The 20,329-nt window shown below is 39.2% G+C and overlaps 1 protein-coding gene across 12 annotated transcripts in view; it reads left to right on the forward strand.

The window, feature by feature from the left end:
* Window positions 1–20,329, forward strand: part of TRAF3 (TNF receptor associated factor 3) — a 71,337-nt gene that overhangs the window by 19,887 nt on the left and 31,121 nt on the right. For 8 of the 12 annotated variants that reach the window (XM_035326561.1, XM_035326572.1, XM_035326573.1 and 5 more), the window contains 2 exons: window positions 1,210–1,347; window positions 17,750–18,006. In XM_035326561.1, coding sequence (XP_035182452.1) covers window positions 17,765–18,006 — 242 coding nt within the window. In that variant the 5' untranslated portion in view covers window positions 1,210–1,347; window positions 17,750–17,764. The remainder of the gene's footprint in view (window positions 1–1,209; window positions 1,348–17,749; window positions 18,007–20,329) is intronic. The other 4 variants (XM_035326571.1, XM_035326565.1, XM_035326568.1 and 1 more) reach the window with 1 other exon arrangement.

The following is a 20,329-nucleotide window of genomic DNA, read 5'->3' on the forward strand; positions in this document are numbered from 1 at the left end:
AACATTTGAAGGTTAATGGAAGTAATTTCTGCATGTTGAAGCATGCAACAATGACTGTGTTTTCTTGGAGAGTAAAAGTTTTGATTACCTTATTGCTTGCAACTCATCAAAATTCACTGAAATAAATTCCCTGGATTATCTAGTATACTCGAGTTGATGAACGTTTCCTTTAATTAAGATGAATTAAAAGATTTTTTTTTGGTCATATTTAACTGATATTCAACAATGTAACAATAAAAAAAATATTTTCAAGAACAGCATTTTGGGACAGTTTGTCCTCTTTATGTTAACGTTAAGAACTAAAAATCAATCCTTTCTGTCTTATTCTTGTTTTAGGATGATTTTTTTTTAATGTAAGAGTTTTAAGGTTATAGCATTGTCAAAATGCTGCTATTTAGCTGTGGAGTACGCTCATTTAGTAAGAAAGAAAATGTGGAGGCTCCTAAATTCTCTGAATTGGAAGGAATTACGTGCAGGGAGAGGCAGGAGGGACTGGAAGCTCAAAAATTGCTGTGCTAAATTAAGCTTTATAGCTGAGAATGTAAATGGGTAGTGCCCAGGGCAATCATAATTGGTGTCTAAATTTTGGATGGGAGCTCAAAAGAGCTTTAGAACTTGTATTTTTTTGCTGAGTTACTATATAAAAAAAATAGTTCTGAATCTGTGACATCTGTAAGCATTATTGACTGATCTGAAGTTCATGTACTATTCTGGTGGGGAGGTATAAGATTGTGAATCTTTTCATTGAGTAAGAGTTTGTTGGTATGGATTTTAGAACTGGGCTATTTTTCCAGCTGTTTCTAGAATGGGGCAGACTGGGCTTTCATTGGTCAATACATTTCTTTTTCCAGAGTCTGAAACCGCTCATTAGCCTTAATTAATAGGATTTTGGTCCAAGGGTGCAGCATGGCTGCTGCTCCATTAGAATTGGTAGCCTTGCCTTTCCACCTCTTGAGTACCAAAGGTGAATTGAAGAATGTGACAAAGATCAAAAAAGGCCAAAGAAGGACTCATTTAATAGCCATGGAAGTCTGTGGCACTTCCAACTAAATAAATGTTCCCTTGGTCTCGTGGTGCAAAGTTCCTTACATTAGACGTGGTTATAAGAATGAGAGCCCAGCACGCTGAGTGGCAGATAGGTGATTTTGTGACTGTCTACATTTCTGTAACCCGTTCTGTGTAACTGCTTAGGTTGATCCATCTTTGCAGGATGACAGCTGGGAACATGCTGCCGAGCTGGGCCCTCGGTGCCACCCTGCTTAGTGTCATCTGGGAACATCGTTGCGCTGGCACCACGGAATAGCTGGTCAGGCTTCTCAGAGCTCGCTGGCACTGTTAGGCTTTGTGGTAGGTGGCTGCAGACTTCACTGCCAAGAATTGAGAAATTGGAAGTATTGCACAAGTGTGGTTTGATTGTGTGTAGTGTAAATGGTTAAATGAGGTTTCTACAACACAGTCACAAAGTGTTGTCCTTGTAGCATGAGAGCTCTGGGAATTTCAGATTAGTGTATTGGTTGCGTAAGCGTTGGGGCATTTGTCTGAACTCGACTGCCAGCTTCTAGGAATGGATGTAGAGATTGATGGACACTTCCATTAATAATGCTTTCAGACTCTTCCTCTTTGTCTGTGTCTGTAAAAATGTTAAGATTGAACAAGTTTGCCCCCAAACAGGTTGCTTTCTTCTGGTACAGGTTTGAATATTGTCATAGGGTAAATCAGTTTTGAAGAAATGCTCTGTAAAACACCTAGCTGCTTTTCCAGAATAATGTTTCCAAATGGAATTCACTGTTTAAAGAAAACTGCATGACTTCGAAGTGTGTGTGTCTGTGTGTTATTTTTTAAGTCTATGATGAAAATTAACATATCAGGGTGGATAAGCTTGTACATGTGTGAGGGCAGGAAAAATTAACCGTAACTGTGCATGTCCTTTAGCGTGTTTTGTTGAAAAGTCTGCTGTGAGTGATAGTGGAGAGGAAAAGAACAGTTTAAAAATCATGCGCTTGTGTGTTACCTATACTGTTCTTTATCTATTTTCTTTTTAAAATTTGTTATTAAATTAGTTTGATACTCAACTTCATTAGACTGACTTTATAGATGCTGAAAAACCTATACAGCATTTTTGAATGAAGGTGACGTAGCTTTTCTTTCTTTACCCTAAAGAAAGAAATGTGGCAGACTAGCAAAGCTGTTCTTATTGGCAAGAGTAAAGAGAACCCTTTCAGAGCATTGAGGGGAATCATTTTCCTGCTCTCACCTGAAACTGCAGATCAAATGAGATTCAAATAAAACAAAGGAAATGTAAGCAATCGAAGAGCCTGCTCCAAATCTGGGAGGAGGGAGGGGATGTTAGCGTGTGAAGAAAAGGAGGATAGAAATTTCATCAAAAAAGCTGTTACAGGAGCTTTGGAAATCAAGAGCTTTTAAAACTAACAAGTTCCCTTTTAATATTGTAGTCTCTTCAGTTGTCTTTCATGGGGAACTTAAATGAGGAGTATGTGACTTCCAGAGTGATGTGTGGTTTACCCATGTATTTAGGATAGCTAGTGAAGATGTTAGCAGAGGCAGTGAGTTAAGAGTGAAGGCTGGGCTGGGAAGAAGGCAAGAACTATCAAGGATTTCAACCATTATGTTGTTCTGATAGCAGCAGTGATACTGCTGTGGCATTTAAATGAAAAAGAGTTTTGTAACCTTCTCTTACAGAGGACCTCTGCTAAAGAGCAGATTCCAAGAAAATATTTTTTTTTTTAATCTGTTTGGAGGCTCACCTTTAATCTTCTAATGCTTGTGACTTGACGAAGGGTTGCTTGACACTATATTCACATTTGTGTCAAATTCTTTCTTGATGTTGTTTTTAATAAAACTTTTTTTTTGGCTGTGAAGACAAACCTTGTTTGCCAAGCATAAAAATTGGATAGCATTAGATAAACTCCAAAAGGAGAAGGATATTCCTGGGAGAGTGTTCTATCTGAGCAGTCTCTTCACTGGATCGATGTAGATTGTTAGGACTCTTGAGTAGTTTTCTGCTTACGTGCCATTTCAAACTTTACTGGAAATCTCCTTTTTTGCCTTGGTTTTTATTTCAGCATCTAGTTGTACACATTTCCTCCTTGTGGACATCAAAAATGCAATGCAACCTGTTGTGAGAGCGAGTAGTATTCATTTTTGATGACTTTGGTCTGAATTTCCATGTCCAACACTTAGTTTCCAGTATGCTGGTGCTGTTGTGGAACATAGATATCAGGAAAATACATTTCTAAAAATCTGTGCTGTAGATTTTAATTTTGTACTTCAAGGAAAAACTCTGTGGTAGTTGAATGAAGCTACTGGTCAAAATGCAGCAGCTAAGAGAAAAGGGGGCTGCGTAAAGGATAGTATTTAAGTACAAATGTTTGTATTAATAGAGGTGAGCTCTCATTTGCTTTTTATATTCAGTTTTGGCTGCTTTTTGATATATCTGGAGATGGGGAAAAAATTAGGTGATGACATGTTGTAGTGGGCTTATGTGGCAAGGTTTTGGTAGCAGGGGGCCATAGGGGTGGCTTCTGTGAGAAGGATCTAGAAGATGCCCCATGTTTGGGAAGGGCCCCACTGCTGACCAGAGCTGAGCCAATAAGTCATGTTGTTTGCGCCTCTGTGAGAGCATGTTTAAGATAGGGAAAAAATATGCTGTACCACACAGCAGCTGGGAGAGTGAGAGGAGTGAGGAACAGCCTTGCAGGCACCAAGGTCAGTGAAGAATGAGGGGGAGAGGTGCTCCAGGTGCCAGAGCAGAAGTCCCCTGCGGCCTGTGGTGAGGACCATGGTGAAGCAGGCTGTCCCCCTGCAGCCCATGGAGTACCGCGGTGGAGCAGGGTTCCACGCTGCAGCCTGTGGAGGGGACCACGGTGGAGCAGGTGGACCTGCACCGACGGAGATTGCGGCCTGTGGAAGACCCCTGCTGGAGCAGATTCCGGGCCAGACCTGCAGCCCGTGGAGAGGAGACCACGCAGGAGCAGGTGACCTGGCAGGAGCTGCTGCCCGTGGGGGACCCAGGTTGGAGCAGTTTGCTCCCGAGGGATGGACCCCGTGGTACGGACCCATATCTGGAGCAGTTCTTGGAGAGCTGCTGCCTGTGGGCAGCCCACGCCGGATCAGTTCGGCAAGGACTGCATCCCGTGGGTGGGACCCCACAGCACAGGGGACGAGAGTGATCAAGAAGGAGCAGCAGAGAAGAAGCGCCATAGACTGACCATAACCCCCATTCCCCAGTTCCTCTGTGCTGCTTTGGGGGAGGAGGTAGAAGAGGGTGGATGGGGGTGGGAAGGCGCTTTTGGTTCCTTTTTTTCTCACTTCTCTAGCTTGTTAGTAATAGGTAATAAATCTTACTGTCTCCCTATGCCGAGTCTGTTTTGCCTGTCACGATAATTACCGTGCCATCTTCTCGTCCTTATCTCAACCCTTGAGCCCTTTTCATCATATTTTCTCCCTGTTCCTCTTTGAGGAGGGGGAGTGAGAAAGTGGTTGTGGTGGAGCTCGGCCACCCACCCGAGTAAAACCACCACACGTATCATTAAATATTTAAAATTTTTATATGGGCAGAGAGAAAGTTGGGATTAGCTTTGTGCAGCTGAACTTGGATACCGCATATTTGCCCTAATTAAAGCTGTTACTAGCCCTATGTCCTCTGTAAATGCGCTTACAAAATCCGTTAGTTCAGTGAGGCACAGTAGCTGTTTGGAATGGTAACAAAATGTGTCTGTGTTCCAAAGGAGGATAACCTTCACTTACGTTACTTGCTGACAGCTGTGCTGGTGATAACTGTGATTAGTAAAACCCTGGTGCAGTCAATACCCGGGAGAAAAAAAATACTAGAACTTTATAAATTATGTATATATGGTGTATATGGTGTGTACTTGTGAATACCTAGTTTTGTCACTTTTTCCTGAATAACTGTCTTGAAAATTAGAAGATGTAAAAAAAAAGTTTACGGTTTATCTACAAAACTTACTGAAACAAACTAATGCTAGGAATTTTCTGCACTCAGCCTCAAAGTAATTGCTTCTAAGGTTAGCAGAGGGATAGGGGAAATGCAAAACATGCTTAACAGATTCTTTGGAGATATTTTTTTTCTCCAAGTGTTGTATTTTGCCAGAAAACTTCCAGCTATGTCTACTGAAAGCAACTGCTCCTATTCTGTAGGCTTGAACTAAATTATGGTGGGATGCCTATCTGTAATGGAGGCTGTGAGCTTCTACCTTGTGTATTGTAGAGGTTATTTAATGATGGGAAAAGATCCCAGGAGCTATATTGAGCCTGGCTCCATAGATGCATGTTTTGGAATTTTCAGCTATTTAGGGACTTCTCTATAGTGTAGGAGGTGCATTTTAATATGTTTTTAATTGGATTAAATTTGATGCCTTTTTTGAGATCATCTAAAGGTAACAGTGTAAGAGCTGCCAGAAGAATGTAAAGCCATTAGAAGAAACGGTTCTTCACAGAAGGCTTTCTAATGATAGTAGCTATTTGTCTATGATATATCTGGTGTTAGTGTTTCCAGGTTCTGAAATTGCTTCATATAAAACACTGGGCTGCAGTTTTATTGGACAGTATTGAGAGGAGACTTAAGTCTTCAAAGAGGATTTAGACTAGTGACTCTTAAATCTTAGCTGAAGAAGATTGTGAAAATAATACTTTCTACTGATGTAGAACACTTCAGACCAGGCAGGCTATAAAAGGTAGGCGCTATCATGCTTATTTTGTGGTAGAGGAGGAAAAAACAAAGTGTGAAGTCTTAAAATCATGCAGTCATTCGGTAGAATTGGTGGTAAAAAAAATAAAAATAAATCTAAACTACTGCTATCATAAAGCATCATTCCTGGGTTCAGGTTATTTGCAAAAAAGTGGGAAATCACAGCTGTCTGTCCTCTGAATACTCACTGCTGATGCAGCATCCTTTAAATCTAAGATTAGGAATTAAGCTGCTTGGTCTAACAGTGAATATCCTTTGCATACTTTTAAACTTAGAATAGCTTCCAACTGGAGCAAATGCTTTGCATTTTGAATATCTCAACTGTGCCTGCATGGATCCTTATAATGCAAGCAGATAGTCTTTATCAGCATAAATTCTACAAGGAATCTCTGAGTATTATTCTTTTAGTTTCTGGTGCAACACCTGGAGGCTTTCAGTTTTTATTTTTCACAAATAAAAAATCATAGCTAAGTATAAGGCTGCCATGAGTATAATAATACTGAAAAGAGTAATTGTTTAATTTGGTGGAGATGAACATGATTTTATTAATATTAACCAGAGGAGCCCTCTGGCTGGAGCCTTCTGGAAAAAAAATTTGGCTAAAACTGGCAGCCTCATGTTAGCAAGAGTCTTTCTAAGTCCTTGTGGATAATGTGGAAGTTGGGAGTTTTTAATGAGTCCCTTAAAAAGAAGCAATACTATACACTTCTACCAGCTTGCAAGCTTGCTTATTTCTTATGTTATAATTTTTTTTTTATTTTTATTTTTTCTGGCTAACAGTGGATAACACTTACTTTGGGGTAGTGATGTGAAATTTAGTGGGGAAAAAAAATAGTAAAGTAGTCTTACAATCCTCACTTTAAGTGTATCATAGAGGACAAAATCCTCATCAACTTTTATTAATTCTCAAAATCCATTGTCAGACACAAATGTTTAAAAGGACCTGTTTTTTTTTTTTTGTCCTTAGTATATTATACTGTCTAAACTGATACTGTAAAGCTGGCATATTATCAAGATGTCAATAACATCTACTGATCTGAAACCTCCAGGATAACTTGATATACACCTGCAGGCAGCAAATACAAGAGTTAAGGTAGGCAGCACAAAGTAATAAAATGGTTTGCGAAAGTAATCACAATCTGAATGTTGAAAGTAGGAAATTGCATCAGGTTCCAGGCAGAAGAATCTTTTAATAGGTCTTTGCAGCTGGTAGAACAAATACTGTCATACACCAGGAGGAACTCATATATCTTTAGATATATCATAGACTTGGCCTTCAAATAGCACATTCCCAAAGTCTAAGTTTACCACAAGAGAAAGCAACAAGTTAGTTCTTTCTTGCATTGATGGGAAAACATGATTTGTGAGTCTGAGCCTTCATTTACAAAAAAACTCAGCTTCTTACGTGAGCACACTTAAAAAGATACATTCTTTATGAAAGCAATGAATGTGAAATTCTATTTAGAAATTTATGACTTCAGATTCTGACAGGCCTGACTTAGGACTTTTTCCACGTATTTTTTTTGCTCTTGAAAACTGAACTTCAGTAATACATTTTTACTAGAGATGTAGAAGCTGGAGTATGCTTCAATATAACTAGAAACACTAGCATAAATGTTCTTGTCAGATTCCATTTTGAAATGTATTTTGATGGGATTTTTCTCTACTACAATAATCTTCACAACAACAAAAAAACCTTTGTAAAATTCAAGTTGGTGGTCTTTAAGAATACAGTGCAAACACTGAACAAAAACCTATAGTTGTGCCACTGAACGAGTGGATGATGCTTTTGTTTTCCCCCACTTTTTGATGAATAATAAAATAAAGATGAAGAATGAGTTGACCTTAATCTCCCCCCTCCTTTGTTCCTGAATAAGAAGCCATGTTTCTAGACACAGCTGAAGATACTATCTAAAATGGGGAAAAAACAGACCTAAGATTAGTAAGAGAGCAATCTACGGTTAAATGAATGTCTTCCAGGCAACTCAATGCTAAATATTCAGATATCATATGTTGTTAAGTTCTGGAATTCGATTAATATTTAGGGCTTTTCTAATGAGAGAAAGTAGTTCTTACCTGTATTTTACAGGATCCAGTAGTCAGTTGGATTGGAAGAGTGGGAAATGTTTTATGTGAGTCCATGGGTGAATGGATTTTTGAGCTTTGGATGTAAGCTTAGAAAATTTATCTCAGACTGGAAAGAATTTCTTGTATACATGAGATGCTGTCATCTTGGTGTTCTTGGATGCCCATTTCTAGTTCCACAGTATTTAATTTCAGCACTGAATTCAAAAAGTGCAGAGCTATACTTGAAGTTGCATTTATTTCATTTGCTAGCTTCCTCTGTACTCTGCTGTGTTCAGAATTTCCTGGGAGTGTTATTTTGTTAAACATCAGCTGCATTTTAAAATTGGATTAACTAGTATTTTTGGCTTTCTTGACAGAAAGCAGTTTTCTTATAGTTATTTACTCTAAGACTCTTGCAGCACTTTTATTTATTTACTAGCTGGTCTCCGTCACCTTTGCTTCTGGAAACAACAGCCAGAAGATGAGGTAAGGGATTTTAAGATAGGTAGTACTGCTGTGTAGATTTCAAGGATGGTTTCATTTAGAGTCAGCACAGATGTATTCTGCCAGAAACTGGCAATGCAGAAAGTATTCTTCATGTGCTTGCCAGTCAGCAGAGTAGATAGACTCTGATTTGAAGAGTATTAATGAGGCTTGAAACTGAGGATCTATATGATTAGCAGTGGAAAAGAATAGCATCCATTAATAGTGTTTTTTCTTTTTGCTGTGTGCTTATAAAAAAGGACTAAAAGACAGCAAGATTTTTTGATTCTTATTTGGTGATGTCAGATTAAAAGATGTTGGTGTCTTGAGCTGATGTAGTTTAAAGTTGTTTCTGATTAAATCACGGCAGCAGGCTTTTTTTTTTTTTTTCTTGAAGTCATACCTCAGTAGGAAAAGTGATGTTTTAGGTCGCTTGGTAATGAGACATCTTTTTCTAGGACTGTATGCTTTGGCCAAAGTGATTTGGACAGGACATCCACTTTAATTCTTGTTGATCCCCGTTAGGATTTGTAACGGGTAGTTCAAATCTACTGTTTCCTCATCATAATAGGCATAACTGGGAAACAACATACATCTTCTCATCTGGATACATATGATTTTTCATTACTACTTGTAACATGTGGAGGAATGACTTCTGTGCTGCATAATAAAGGTAAAAGAAATGTTAGACTTTCTCTGAAATGGAGAAAATCTGGACTGATGAAAATAGATTTCCATAAAGACAGAGTATTCAGGATGCAAATATAAACAGGTTTTGCTAGCGCTCTCTTCAGAGCATAGATAAAACAGTTCTGTAAAATGAAACTACCTTTAACTTGAAACAGATTCTTATGGCATTCCCAGAGAATTCAATCTTAATCTTTTGTGATAGGTGAGTGTCTTCCCTTCGGAAACAGAGCCAAAAGTTATGAAAATACAGGGTGTTGATCCACTTCCTTGACGTGTGACTGGCATATCTCAATTGCAGACTTCCCCAGAACAGCAGAGGAAGAACTGCACTTTTGTTCTGTGGTTATCTGGTTGTCTCTTGATCTTTCCAGTTCTTTACATGCTTCTACTAAAAACTTCTTACAGGGCTGTGGGTCCCAGCTGGGAGTTAATTTCATAGATGACATGCAATAGCCTGGTAAGTTTTCTTTTTCTGACCTACACATGGTGAGGCTGGACAGAATGTCTCTTATCTGGTTGTCCTGTGAACCAGGCTTTCAAAGCTTAAGAGATCTTTGATTTCTAAAAGAGGCTTTTGATTTCTTGTACTTCAGATGATTTTATGCCATGTTTTGGTAGCCCACTGAGATTATGAAGTAATTATTAAGAGCTGTAGATAGCAAGTGCAAGTTGAAATACAAGCACTTTTTACTATTGCCTCAAACTGAATCTTGGTTGTTTTGCTATCGCATATGTCATGATTGGAAAGCTATGATGTTAACTTTCAAAAAGTTAAGTTATACATAGAAAAGCTGACTTTTTAAGCAGTACTAAATTACGCTGAATTATGATTCTGCTGTCTTCTTTTAAATAGCCTAAAATCAAATCTCTTCTGGAGTTGTTACTCCCACCCCTTGCTGCAGTTTATATTAGACTGTATGTTAATTATCCTACTCAGCATCGAGTAGTTATTAAAATTGTCAGTCTCTGGGCTCTTGGATTCCAAAAAGAATGAATACTACATTATTACTTATAAATACTCCTATTCTCAACTCTTAATAGTGATAATAGTGATATAATTAACAATCAGTGTAACAAGTATATTAGAACTGGTTCCATGAAAGTACAGTCTAGTAGGCTTGCTAAATTGAGCTTGTTGTATTGGGGTGCTGTCTTGTTTAATGCTGTAAATCACTTGATGTGAATATGTAGTTGAAAGAAATGGAGACCAAGAAAGTGTTAAAAAGTTAAAAGAATAAAATCTGAAACTAACTTACCACTCATTTTCTGCTACTCAGTAATCTTGCAAACTGGAACACAGGAAAGACCCAATGTTGTAATATCTGTGGTTCAAGTGTCATGCATGGTTGTTCTTTTGCAAGTACTTCAAGATACCAGCTATTTTTTTTATACTTACGGTTTCCCAGTTCACCTAGGAAAAGGAGTAGTCTATACCGTTCAACCTCAAACCAGTTTTGATATTGGTTCAATAATTTTCAGTGCATAGAGCCCTTAAATGTGGTGAAATGTGCTTTAGCTGCTTGAGAGCATAGCAGTTCATGTATAAGGATAGGCCTTTTCTCTATACAAGATCATATTGTAATAGCTATAAAATGACTTCTTCACAGCAGGAGTTTTGAGCACTGGAGCAGGTTACTCGGGGAGGCTGTAGTATCATCAGTCTCCAAGGTTTTGAAAACTCAGCTGGGCAAGGCCTTGGGCAGCACAGTCTTTGAAGTTAGCCTTGTTCTGAACAGGAGGCTGGGCTAGATAACCTCCAGAGGTCTCTTCCAAGCTGAATGATTCCAGGGTACTGTACCTAATAACTGACTATGAAGAGCTTGTGAATGGCCAAAGCTTCTCATGCAGAGAGTACTCAGTCTTTCCCGTGTGCATTCAGATGCTTGTATCCTGTGTGTTATATCCAAGTAGTGATTCTTTCCCCCCACTCCCTGTTGATTTTTTTCTATTTTGCATGTGATCTCAAGGTCATGTTCAAAGTTGGTTTGTATTAGTTTATGCGAGGAAGGTGGATACTTTGGCAAGCGTAAGATGAAGGTTATAGCAGTTAAACTATTCAGTTGTTCGTACTGCATTAAAAAGCTTTTACATGCCAGTGATGCTTTTATTTTTGTATAGGAATTAGTATTTGAATGTGTCACATGAAAATGCGTGAGGGGTGGTCTCATGCTTTCCAATGTGTAAAGTTATACCTTAAGTTGGTGACTGTAACCCTCCCGTCTTCCCTGGTGCCCCTCAGAACTTCCCCATAAGACATATGCTAGAAACACCGAAGCACTGGAGGTTGATCCTGTACATGTTGTACAAAGACAGTAAACAGTGAATCAAACAGAACAAGCGCATGGAGGGGAAAAATCATTAATTTCCCTGTACAAACAAGAAGAGGGAAGTGACTTTTGAACTTGGTACGAGGAAAATCAATGGATGATCCTTAGCTATCAAACCTGATGCTCCAGTACTGTTTTGGTCACTGCCTAGATACTTCTGTGGTGCGAGTCAAACTATTTACACTTTATTTTCTCAGTTCTTCTTCCGTGCCCGTCCAAATTCAACAACTGTGGGGCTTTAGCCTGGTCAGTAGGCTAAGGTGTTGCCTGGATGCTGTGAGACCAGGCCTCTGCAGTGAGATACCTTGTGTTCGGGAGCTCTGGAATCAAAATACCCATGGCAGTCTTCCTGCTCAGATTTAATTTTCTTGACATTTGTTGAATTGGGTAAATTGATAATATGTTGTCAGCGATATACTGCTTTCAGCTTGCATTATTGTTTTAACCAGCCATCGTGTTATGGCAGTATGTTATATATTATAAAATTGCATTCAGAAGTGGAAGCAAAACTGAGTCAGACTGTCTAAGAGATAGTAAAAGAGGTGTATGTTCTTTTCAATAAGCATGTACCAGGAATTTATTGGAAGCTATAAAATGCTGAAAGACAAAGTTAAATTTTTTCATCGTTTAATGTAATTCTGTGCGATAATTTGAAGCAATAACTGTGATAGAAACATGTGGGCTGGGAAGACTGAAGAGGTAGAAATACCACTCCAAGTAAACAATTATTTGGTTCTCTGAGGGTGTCCTGTAAATTACAAAAGAAAATTCTGTGAAGACTGAAACTGAAGAAGTCTATTGTCTGGTTTCCTACAAATCTGTGCACTATATCCCCTTCTTGACCCAATTTTCTCCCTTCCTTGATAATTAAAAAAAAAAAAAAAAGGCCTTCAAACACCCTACCTTCCCATTATAGTACTAGAGGGGATAAAGACCACCCAGTTTGCCTAGACAATGGGGAGTAGGTGGTTTAGATGTAGCTTATGCAGACTGGCCAGCTGATCGACCACACAGAGGCGGTGGTGTTTGAGGTTGCACTTTCCTAGCCTTTTACTTGCTGGGATGCTACATTAAGTTTCTCTTTCTGTTCCCCACAGAACTGCCCATTTTCATGAGACCTGTCTGTACGGTTGGTTCCCAATGGGTTGTTGTATTTTTTTTTTTTTTTTTTGAAGAGGCTGATTCATGAATGGAAGGATGGATAGAACAACAAGGAGCCCTATTTCAGTAAAAACTAGGTTTAAAAAGAAAACACTCTGTATTACCAGAAAGTGACCTAGTTAGGATGGGACACTAGAGTTTCTGTGTTCTTACACTTCTTAGATAAAAATATAAATGCTGCTCTTTGAAGAAGAAAGGTTGGATCATCTTAATTGGTCGCTTTTCTGTTGTGATCTTTAGCTCCCATCCAACTTCAGGTTTCTTTTTTCAGAGCTTAGTTTAGATATTGTGTGTGCAGCACAGTTCTCTTTGGGTAACTTCTGTTGCCTGCATCGTTTGCAATTTGATAGAAAAGCTTTTCTGGCCTAAGTAAAACAAAAGTAGATTGTATCTTTTGTTATCGTTGTAACAAACATTTTCTTGAAATAACTGCTTGAACTCTTTTGATTTTAAAACTTCGGTAAAAGCTTACCTGCTTTATATTGTCAATGTATTGAAACTGTCTTCATGCAGAGCTTGCTAAGTACTAAATCCTGTGGTCCATTCCTAAACCATTTTCTTGGGGGTTCAGTAAGAGTTACAGATTGTTTTTGTGTTTTTTTCAGATGTAAATTTATTTTAAAAATTTTATAGAAGCTGTATTGTATTTCTAAGTTGCAAATGAGTTTTATTCCTAAAGAGCAAGTAAACCCAACAACATAAACCAATGGTGTGGCATAATTCAAAAACTCTAGTGCATATTTCTAGGATGTCTGCCCTCTCTGCAACAAGAACAGCATTCTTGCTTAAACAAGGAAAAAAAAATGCTGTTTTGGTAACTTCCATGCTGTCTAATTCCTGGAACATCTTTGTCGGTAAACTTAGTTTTGCTTCCAGTTTCTAACATTAGTATGAGTTAAAGAAGAAATTGTACTGACCTTTGTTGCAGTATGTGTGGCCCAAAGTACTACTTGACACTCTAGGATCTGAGGCTGGACCTCACTTCTGTTAAGAGGAATGACAAAATAGAGCTCAGTGAGATGTGACCGACTTTGGGGGAGCAAGCCATGTCACAGACATGATGACCAGAGAATCTTTACTTTTGTTACTCTTGAAGAAGCGTGACTGTAGGCATATGCTGACTGCTTGAGAAATGGCTGAAAGAATGGTAATCAATAGTGGACAGAACCAGCCTTGGAGATTGTGCCTTTTTGTGTGTTGATCTGTCCTGAAAGGTGATTATCCAAGATTTAACAGTTTGTCCAACAGACTATCTGAGTTCTAAGACATCTAAAATTCATTCTTGTTATTTTGATGACTTTTCCCAGGGATAAGAAAGCTGAAGCTTAAAGAAGTAGCTAGTGGTGCAGCAGGAGTTAAGATTTAGCTTGCTGAACAAGGACTGAAGTCTGACTTGATGGCAGTTTGCCATGCCTTTAGGAGTCAGCAGCTCACGATATATCTTGAATGTTCTAGCCAGGCTCACCTCCCTGCTTTCTAGAAGTGGTTATCTTTACTACTGTAAGCACGTAGTACCTTACTAAGGTGTGACTTCAAAAGTGCCTCTTGTTGGCAGTTTAAAACCTGATTATGGGGGTATAATCTGAGTCCTGAGAATGAAGAGCTGATGTTGCAGATGTCACCCTGTAGTGGTATGTGTAAACCATAATAGAAGGCTGTTTGCAAGGGGATCGCAGCTGAAATGTAGTATTTGCCCTTGCATTCACTGTTGGTTTCATATACGTGTGTAACAGCATGTAACTCTCATGCCTGAGGATGTAGCTCTGTGCATACAGTAGTTTGGTTTCTGTGTGCAGTTTGATGAACATCAAGTCTTCCCACCTCCTTGTTAAATGCAGCTTTTGGGTTGTAATAGAGGTTTTAGTGTTCTTTTAAGTTCAGTTCTGTTGTATTTTTATTGCAGCACTTTATGAATGGCTTCCTGGTTTTGCTGCCTAAGAAGCTGCTGGCTGTTCAGAGCACTGTGGCAGAGAATTCCTCACCAAGCTGGCTGCTGTAGTGCTGCGCTTGTTTAGCTTTTCTTGTCTGACATACTCCTTCATGAAAGAAAAACACAAAAGCTGAAGCACACAAATCTCACCGTTAAGCATATTGCCTAGTAAATTTTATTTATTGGTGTGCTTTCTGGTTGTTTTCTGTGACATGATATTCAATATGCCAATTCCAAAAGGGGTGTCATGTGGAGCACTGTGCAGCTTATTTTGGTATGAAATCTCTTTTTCCAGCTGTCAGTTCAGCCACTGAGCAGTTTCATATCTCTGTGAAACTCTCACCTGCTGTTCATTTGGCATTCAGTACTCTTTCTCAGCTGAATCTTGAGTATTCTCCTTTTCACCCCTGCCTCCTTGTGACCAATTACTTAGTTTCCATGAAGAAATAATGCTTTTGAAAGACTTTAAATATCTGATATTTAGCTTCTTTTTGTTTTGAAGAAACAGGATGAGGAAACAAACATCCAGTATGGTTCTTTTTGTATGGTGCCTAAGTTCAGGAACCCTGCGCTGTCTTGACTTGCCAATTCTCCCTGCAGCATCGCTTTTAGTGCCTCTTTTTCTGTTTGTTCTGTGGGTCAGAATCAGGCCATGTCTTGTTTTATTCTGGCACTCTAAGGAAAATCACGTTCCCTATATTTGTTGTTCTCACCCATCAATGTGCTTGAAGTTGGTTTTTGACTTTAAGAGTTGACCGAATGGTAGAAGTCTCGAATATGACAAAAGAATATGGAGTTGCAGAGGGAAAAGGGAAATCTGCACAATTTAAACCAACAGGAAACTGACTTGTAGCTTTTCCTGCAATCATACATGAGAAGCCAATCCATAGGTAGCTAAGTTTTACCAGTTCAGATGCTTATGGAATGGCACTTTTCTCTTTCTAACCTCCTTTTCCCTTGCACCCTTCAACAAAGAGCCAAGTCCTAAGCTCATGATGGGGTCACCTCTGCCCAGCCGTGGATGTTCAGCAATGCCAGTGGAGTTAGGCAATCTCTAATGCTAAACTACTTTAATTAGCCGCTTTCCTTTCTCACTCATGGTAGTTCTCTTAACCTTCTTGCCTCCAAGAGTCTTGTTCTCAGCATCACATCTCGTCTCTTGTGTACTGGTTGCAACCTCTTGAATTGCCTCTTCAGTGCAGTCGTAGTCTGCTTTTATGCTTGCTGCTGAAACTTTAGTTTAGTCCCTCATCTAAATTAATCTAAATTTCTACATTGAAGAGAAGTGCAAATTGCTTTCAGTTCGGCACTGATCTTTCTCTGCTTCAGACTGCAGAGTTTAATGCCTTGGCAGAACAGTCTTTGAAGACTAGATAAGGAGCAGGCAGACATCAACTCAAATTATGGTCTGGACTTTATATTTTTGATTACTGTAGAAAATGTCGTTTTTATTGTTGCTTTGAGTACAACACAATCATTGAATCTATGTACTCAAGTTATGAGGATGGCTTTCCTCAGGCTTTCTCTGTATTTGATGGAGATACGGAGAGGCTTTCCCTGGGATGGGAGGACACTGAAGTGTGGATTCTTCGCTGAACACCTTTACTCGTGTTTAGCTGGTGTTGGTAAAGATACGAACTGGTATCAGTGATTCTGTCTTTTAAGAAAAACAGTTGGTATCAGAAATGAATGAAATTTCCTTGTCTGTTTAGTCTCTGTGGAGAATTCTATACCTAAAGCATAGATACAGAAATGATCTACAAGAAAATACATTTAATTACAAATACTTGTTTTGAGCTTGGCAAGGGAAACCAAGATTACAAAAAGCGTGTACGTGAAGGAAGTGTAGGCTTGTATTTGGGAGGTCAGGTACTTGACTCCCTTTGTAGTGTTTGTGGATGTTCTTTCATAACCAAGAAACAAACTGGGCCTCGTTTCTTCTTTCTGCTTCTTAAAGTTGAATGAAACCTTTAGTGGTTAGGGAGCAACTGGAGCAGTGGAATAGGCTTATGCCTTAAATGTCAGTTAACGTGGAGAGAGAGCTAAAGAAGGCCTTTCTTTTGTAAATAGTGAAGTATTTCTCTTATGTAAATAGGTGTCTTATCCTCCAAATGTGCTTGATCCTTCGTGTGCTGAGGTGGTGGGTTTTTGTTTTGTTTTTGTTTTTAAGAACCCTTAGATTTTTTGACTGCAGGATAAGGTGACAAATGACAGGATGCAAAGAAATGACCTCAGGTTGTGCTGGGGAGGCTTAAACTGGGAAGAACCCATTCACAGAAGGGGTGGTTAGGCACTGTGACAGGCTGCCCAGGGAACTGGTGGAGTCACTATGCCTGGAGGTGTACGTAAGAGACATGGATGTGGCTCCTGAAGGACGTGGTTTAATGGTAGACTCAATATTGTTAGGTGATGGCTGAGCTTGGTGGTCTTAAGGGTCTTTTCCAACTGAAATGACTGTGTTTCTGTTCTAAGATTCTGTAAGCAAGGAAGCTATTCAAAGCAGGTTTTCAGATTTAATCCGCAGTGTTCTTCCTCTGTTGCTCTGCTAATTCATTGCATGCTGACCTAGAGGTATCGCAGTCCAGGATAATAGCTATTGTAATTCAGTCTTCAACTGCATTAATTATTTTCTCAGCTGCCTGTCAGTTGTGCTTCATCCCAGTGAATTAATCAAGTGGCCATGTTATGTCGACGTATCTCATCTGCCAATTAGAGTTGTGTCACCTGCTCTCTTCATGTGGAAGTGAATGTATGATGAAGAGGTTGGAAAGCTGTTTAATGAGTAAAAACCTGATGTTTTGTTTTAAAACAGGCTTAGAATGGTGCATCTTACACATTGCTATTGCATGAGATAGACAGGAGAAGCTGGCAATGGAGCTGTGTAGGTTCCAGATACCCTGTATAGGACAGTAGTGGTTGTGTGCTTTTTGCAGTAGCATGTGAGTAAAGTTGAGCATGGCACTGTACCAGCACACCTTGTCATCCACACACCCTGCTGCTTCCTATAATTATATGACTTCAATACTACTGATGTTTTTCAGTGTCAGACATAGAAGAATAAAAATAACTCTTCCTTCTTGTTCCCAGAGCACTGCCCACAGATAACTAAGGCTATGCTTTCAGGAATAGGGCTTAATTCTTCACCTTCTAGAGCCCTTAAAAATGTAGAATACTTTACAGAGTTAAGCTTAATAAATCTATGTAGATATGTTTACTTTATGTATGTATTGTGTGCATGATGTGTGGACACACCTTAGTGCTTTCTGGTTTTACATAGCCTATCAGAATTTTGATATGTTTTGTTTTATACAAGTGGAAAAAGCCTTCATTTCTCAGAGCTTTTCTTATTTTATTTCTTCACAGAATTTATCTTAGAGCATGGATGCCAGTAAGAAGACAGAACCTCCTTTATCTGTAGAAATGGTACAACAAAGGGCCAATCCTGATCGCAGTCCTTCAGCATCAATTTATGTTCCAGAGCAAGGTGGCTACAAAGAGAAATTTGTAAATGCTGTGGAGGATAAGTATAAATGTGAAAAATGTCACCTCATCTTATGCAATCCTAAACAGACTGAATGTGGACACAGATTCTGTGAGACCTGCATGAATGCCTTGCTAAGGTAACTCTTCTTATACTGAAACATATTTAAAACTCGTGAACTGCTGAAAACAGTATGAACACCACCGTAGTTTTATGCATACATTAAGCCAATGCCCAGGGCTAGAAGTAGACTTCATCTTGTTGCTTGCCTCCTTGTGTCTTATCTATATGCTGGCACAGTCATTTGTTTTCTCCTCTGGGTGAAGATGAATTAAGCTTTCCATAAATATTGTTGAAGCTATTGGTATTGTGTTTTAATTCCACGCAGTGTTGCATTAAGTAAAAATTGCATTGCCTGGAGCGTAGACTGGATAGCTATTTTGGTCTAGAACCCATTTAATAATCTGGAGCTGTGGCTTTGTGAGGAAGTGAGCCTGCAGAGGCTCATTGGTGATAGTACCTGACCTACCCGTGGACCTGTCTTTACGGACCTGTCTTCACAATTGAGTAGTGGGACCCTTGGGTAAATGTCATGTATTTATGGGGAAATGAAGCTCCACAAGCATTCTCCGTTTGTGGCCTGGGGCTTTTTGTTTTGTGGATGCTGGCTTCTCTGTTTTGAGATGTTTGGTCCAGAGTGTAAAATGTGTGAGTGTATATTGTAGACATAAAATAAATGCTGAGAGTTGCAGTCCTTCCAAATGTAGGCAAGGATAAAATGTGGCTTTTTAAAGAGGAGTATCTAGCTTTTAAGAAGTATCTATGCATCAACAGAAATATATTTCTTTGCCTCTCAGCTTTGGTGCATTGCTAGTGATTGTATTCAGCAGTGTGCTTCTGACACTTGGTCTGATATTTGGAGACCATTGTCCAAGCTTTAATCTCCCGGTGTAAATAAGCAGTCAATACTTACATTAATACTCCTGGGAAAGCAGAGGTACAGAACAAAATGAGCTCGCTGGATGTTACACCTAGGGCTACTAATCTAGAGAGGATTTGACTTTGGAAGCTCTTGATCTCCCATTTACTTTTTGTAAGCATTTTAACTCTAGGCAGTAGTCTATATTTCACTTGGAAATATTGTAAGCTTGGGAAGGTGCAAATTAATACATGCAACATGGAAAAAGATTGTAGGATGCTATGTTACCCTGTCATGTGATAAAGAATAAGCTCTGTACAGGGGAAATACCAGTGCCTGCAGCTCAGTAATCAGCTCCTGCAGGTTTTGTGCTACAGCATGCCAAATTGAGGGGGGTGGTGGGGAGAAGGCCTTTCTTTCAATACACGTTTTCAGTTAAGGTATAGCTTGCAGTTACTTCTTTCTGAATGTAGGTTTTGGAAGGCTCTTACATGGTTAATAGCAGTGACTGCAGAAAAGTAAACACCTGGCATGCTTGGATGTGTACAGATGGACAGAGCAGACCCTTAACAATCTAAGCAGTAGGGATTCTGGCATTGCTGGAATCTGGGCAGTTTTCCTTCCCTGCTGTGAGACATGCGCATGTGCTTATTACAGTGCAGCTAGAATGTATAATTTCACCTTCCTGTTTTTTTTTAACTAGTCTGTTATTGAAAAGAACACATGGGTAAGGCCATCTACCACACCACTCTGTCATTGTAGTTACTTCACCATATTTAAGTGCCTGTTGCAAACAAATCCTTTAAAATTAAATTTATAGCTTTTTTTAAGGAATAAAAAGTGTGCGATAAAACAGGAAGCAAAATAAGTTTAAATTGTTTTGGTATCTGGCACCAAATTTCGTCATTCAGTGTTAGTATGCTGCTGCGCACACTGATTATATGCTAGCCGGTTCTTTTCCAGGGTTATTTGAGGACAAAGAACTGGGAGTCAGTGTAGATAACAAAAAAAAGTCTGCTCAATATGCAGCTGTAGCTTAAGCAAGAGGATGCTTGAGTGAATTCAGTAAAAGCGAGGAAAGGATGACATTGTATTAAGAACTATATGCCCTCAAGTAGATTAGTTTCCCTCCCCTCCTTTTTTTCTTCTACCTAAGAAAAATAACACAGATATTGAGGCTGTGAGACAGTGAAGATGCTCCAAAATACACTAAGACCATAAAGAATGGTCACCTCAATGAGTAGAAGCCAGTGAGGTGATTTGAAATAACTGTACTGATTCTATAAAATAATCAAATCAATTCAGTCTTCTACATTGATCTGCAATGCTGCAAACAGCAGCAATTTGCACAGTCTGTTGGTGAGATGCTTTACAAAAGAACTTGCCTAGCTGTTAAATAGTGCTTTCATCCACAGATCTCAGAGTTTTGAGGGAGATCAGTATGGTTATCCCCATTTTACTTGGGGGAGAAGGAGCTGCAAAGAAATAAAGGGATTTGTACTAGATAAAGGGAGCAGGTAACAGCTACTAAAACGAGAACAAA

The sequence above is a fragment of the Oxyura jamaicensis genome, chromosome 5, assembly GCF_011077185.1.
Source record: "Oxyura jamaicensis isolate SHBP4307 breed ruddy duck chromosome 5, BPBGC_Ojam_1.0, whole genome shotgun sequence".
Lineage (NCBI taxonomy): Eukaryota > Metazoa > Chordata > Aves > Anseriformes > Anatidae > Oxyura > Oxyura jamaicensis.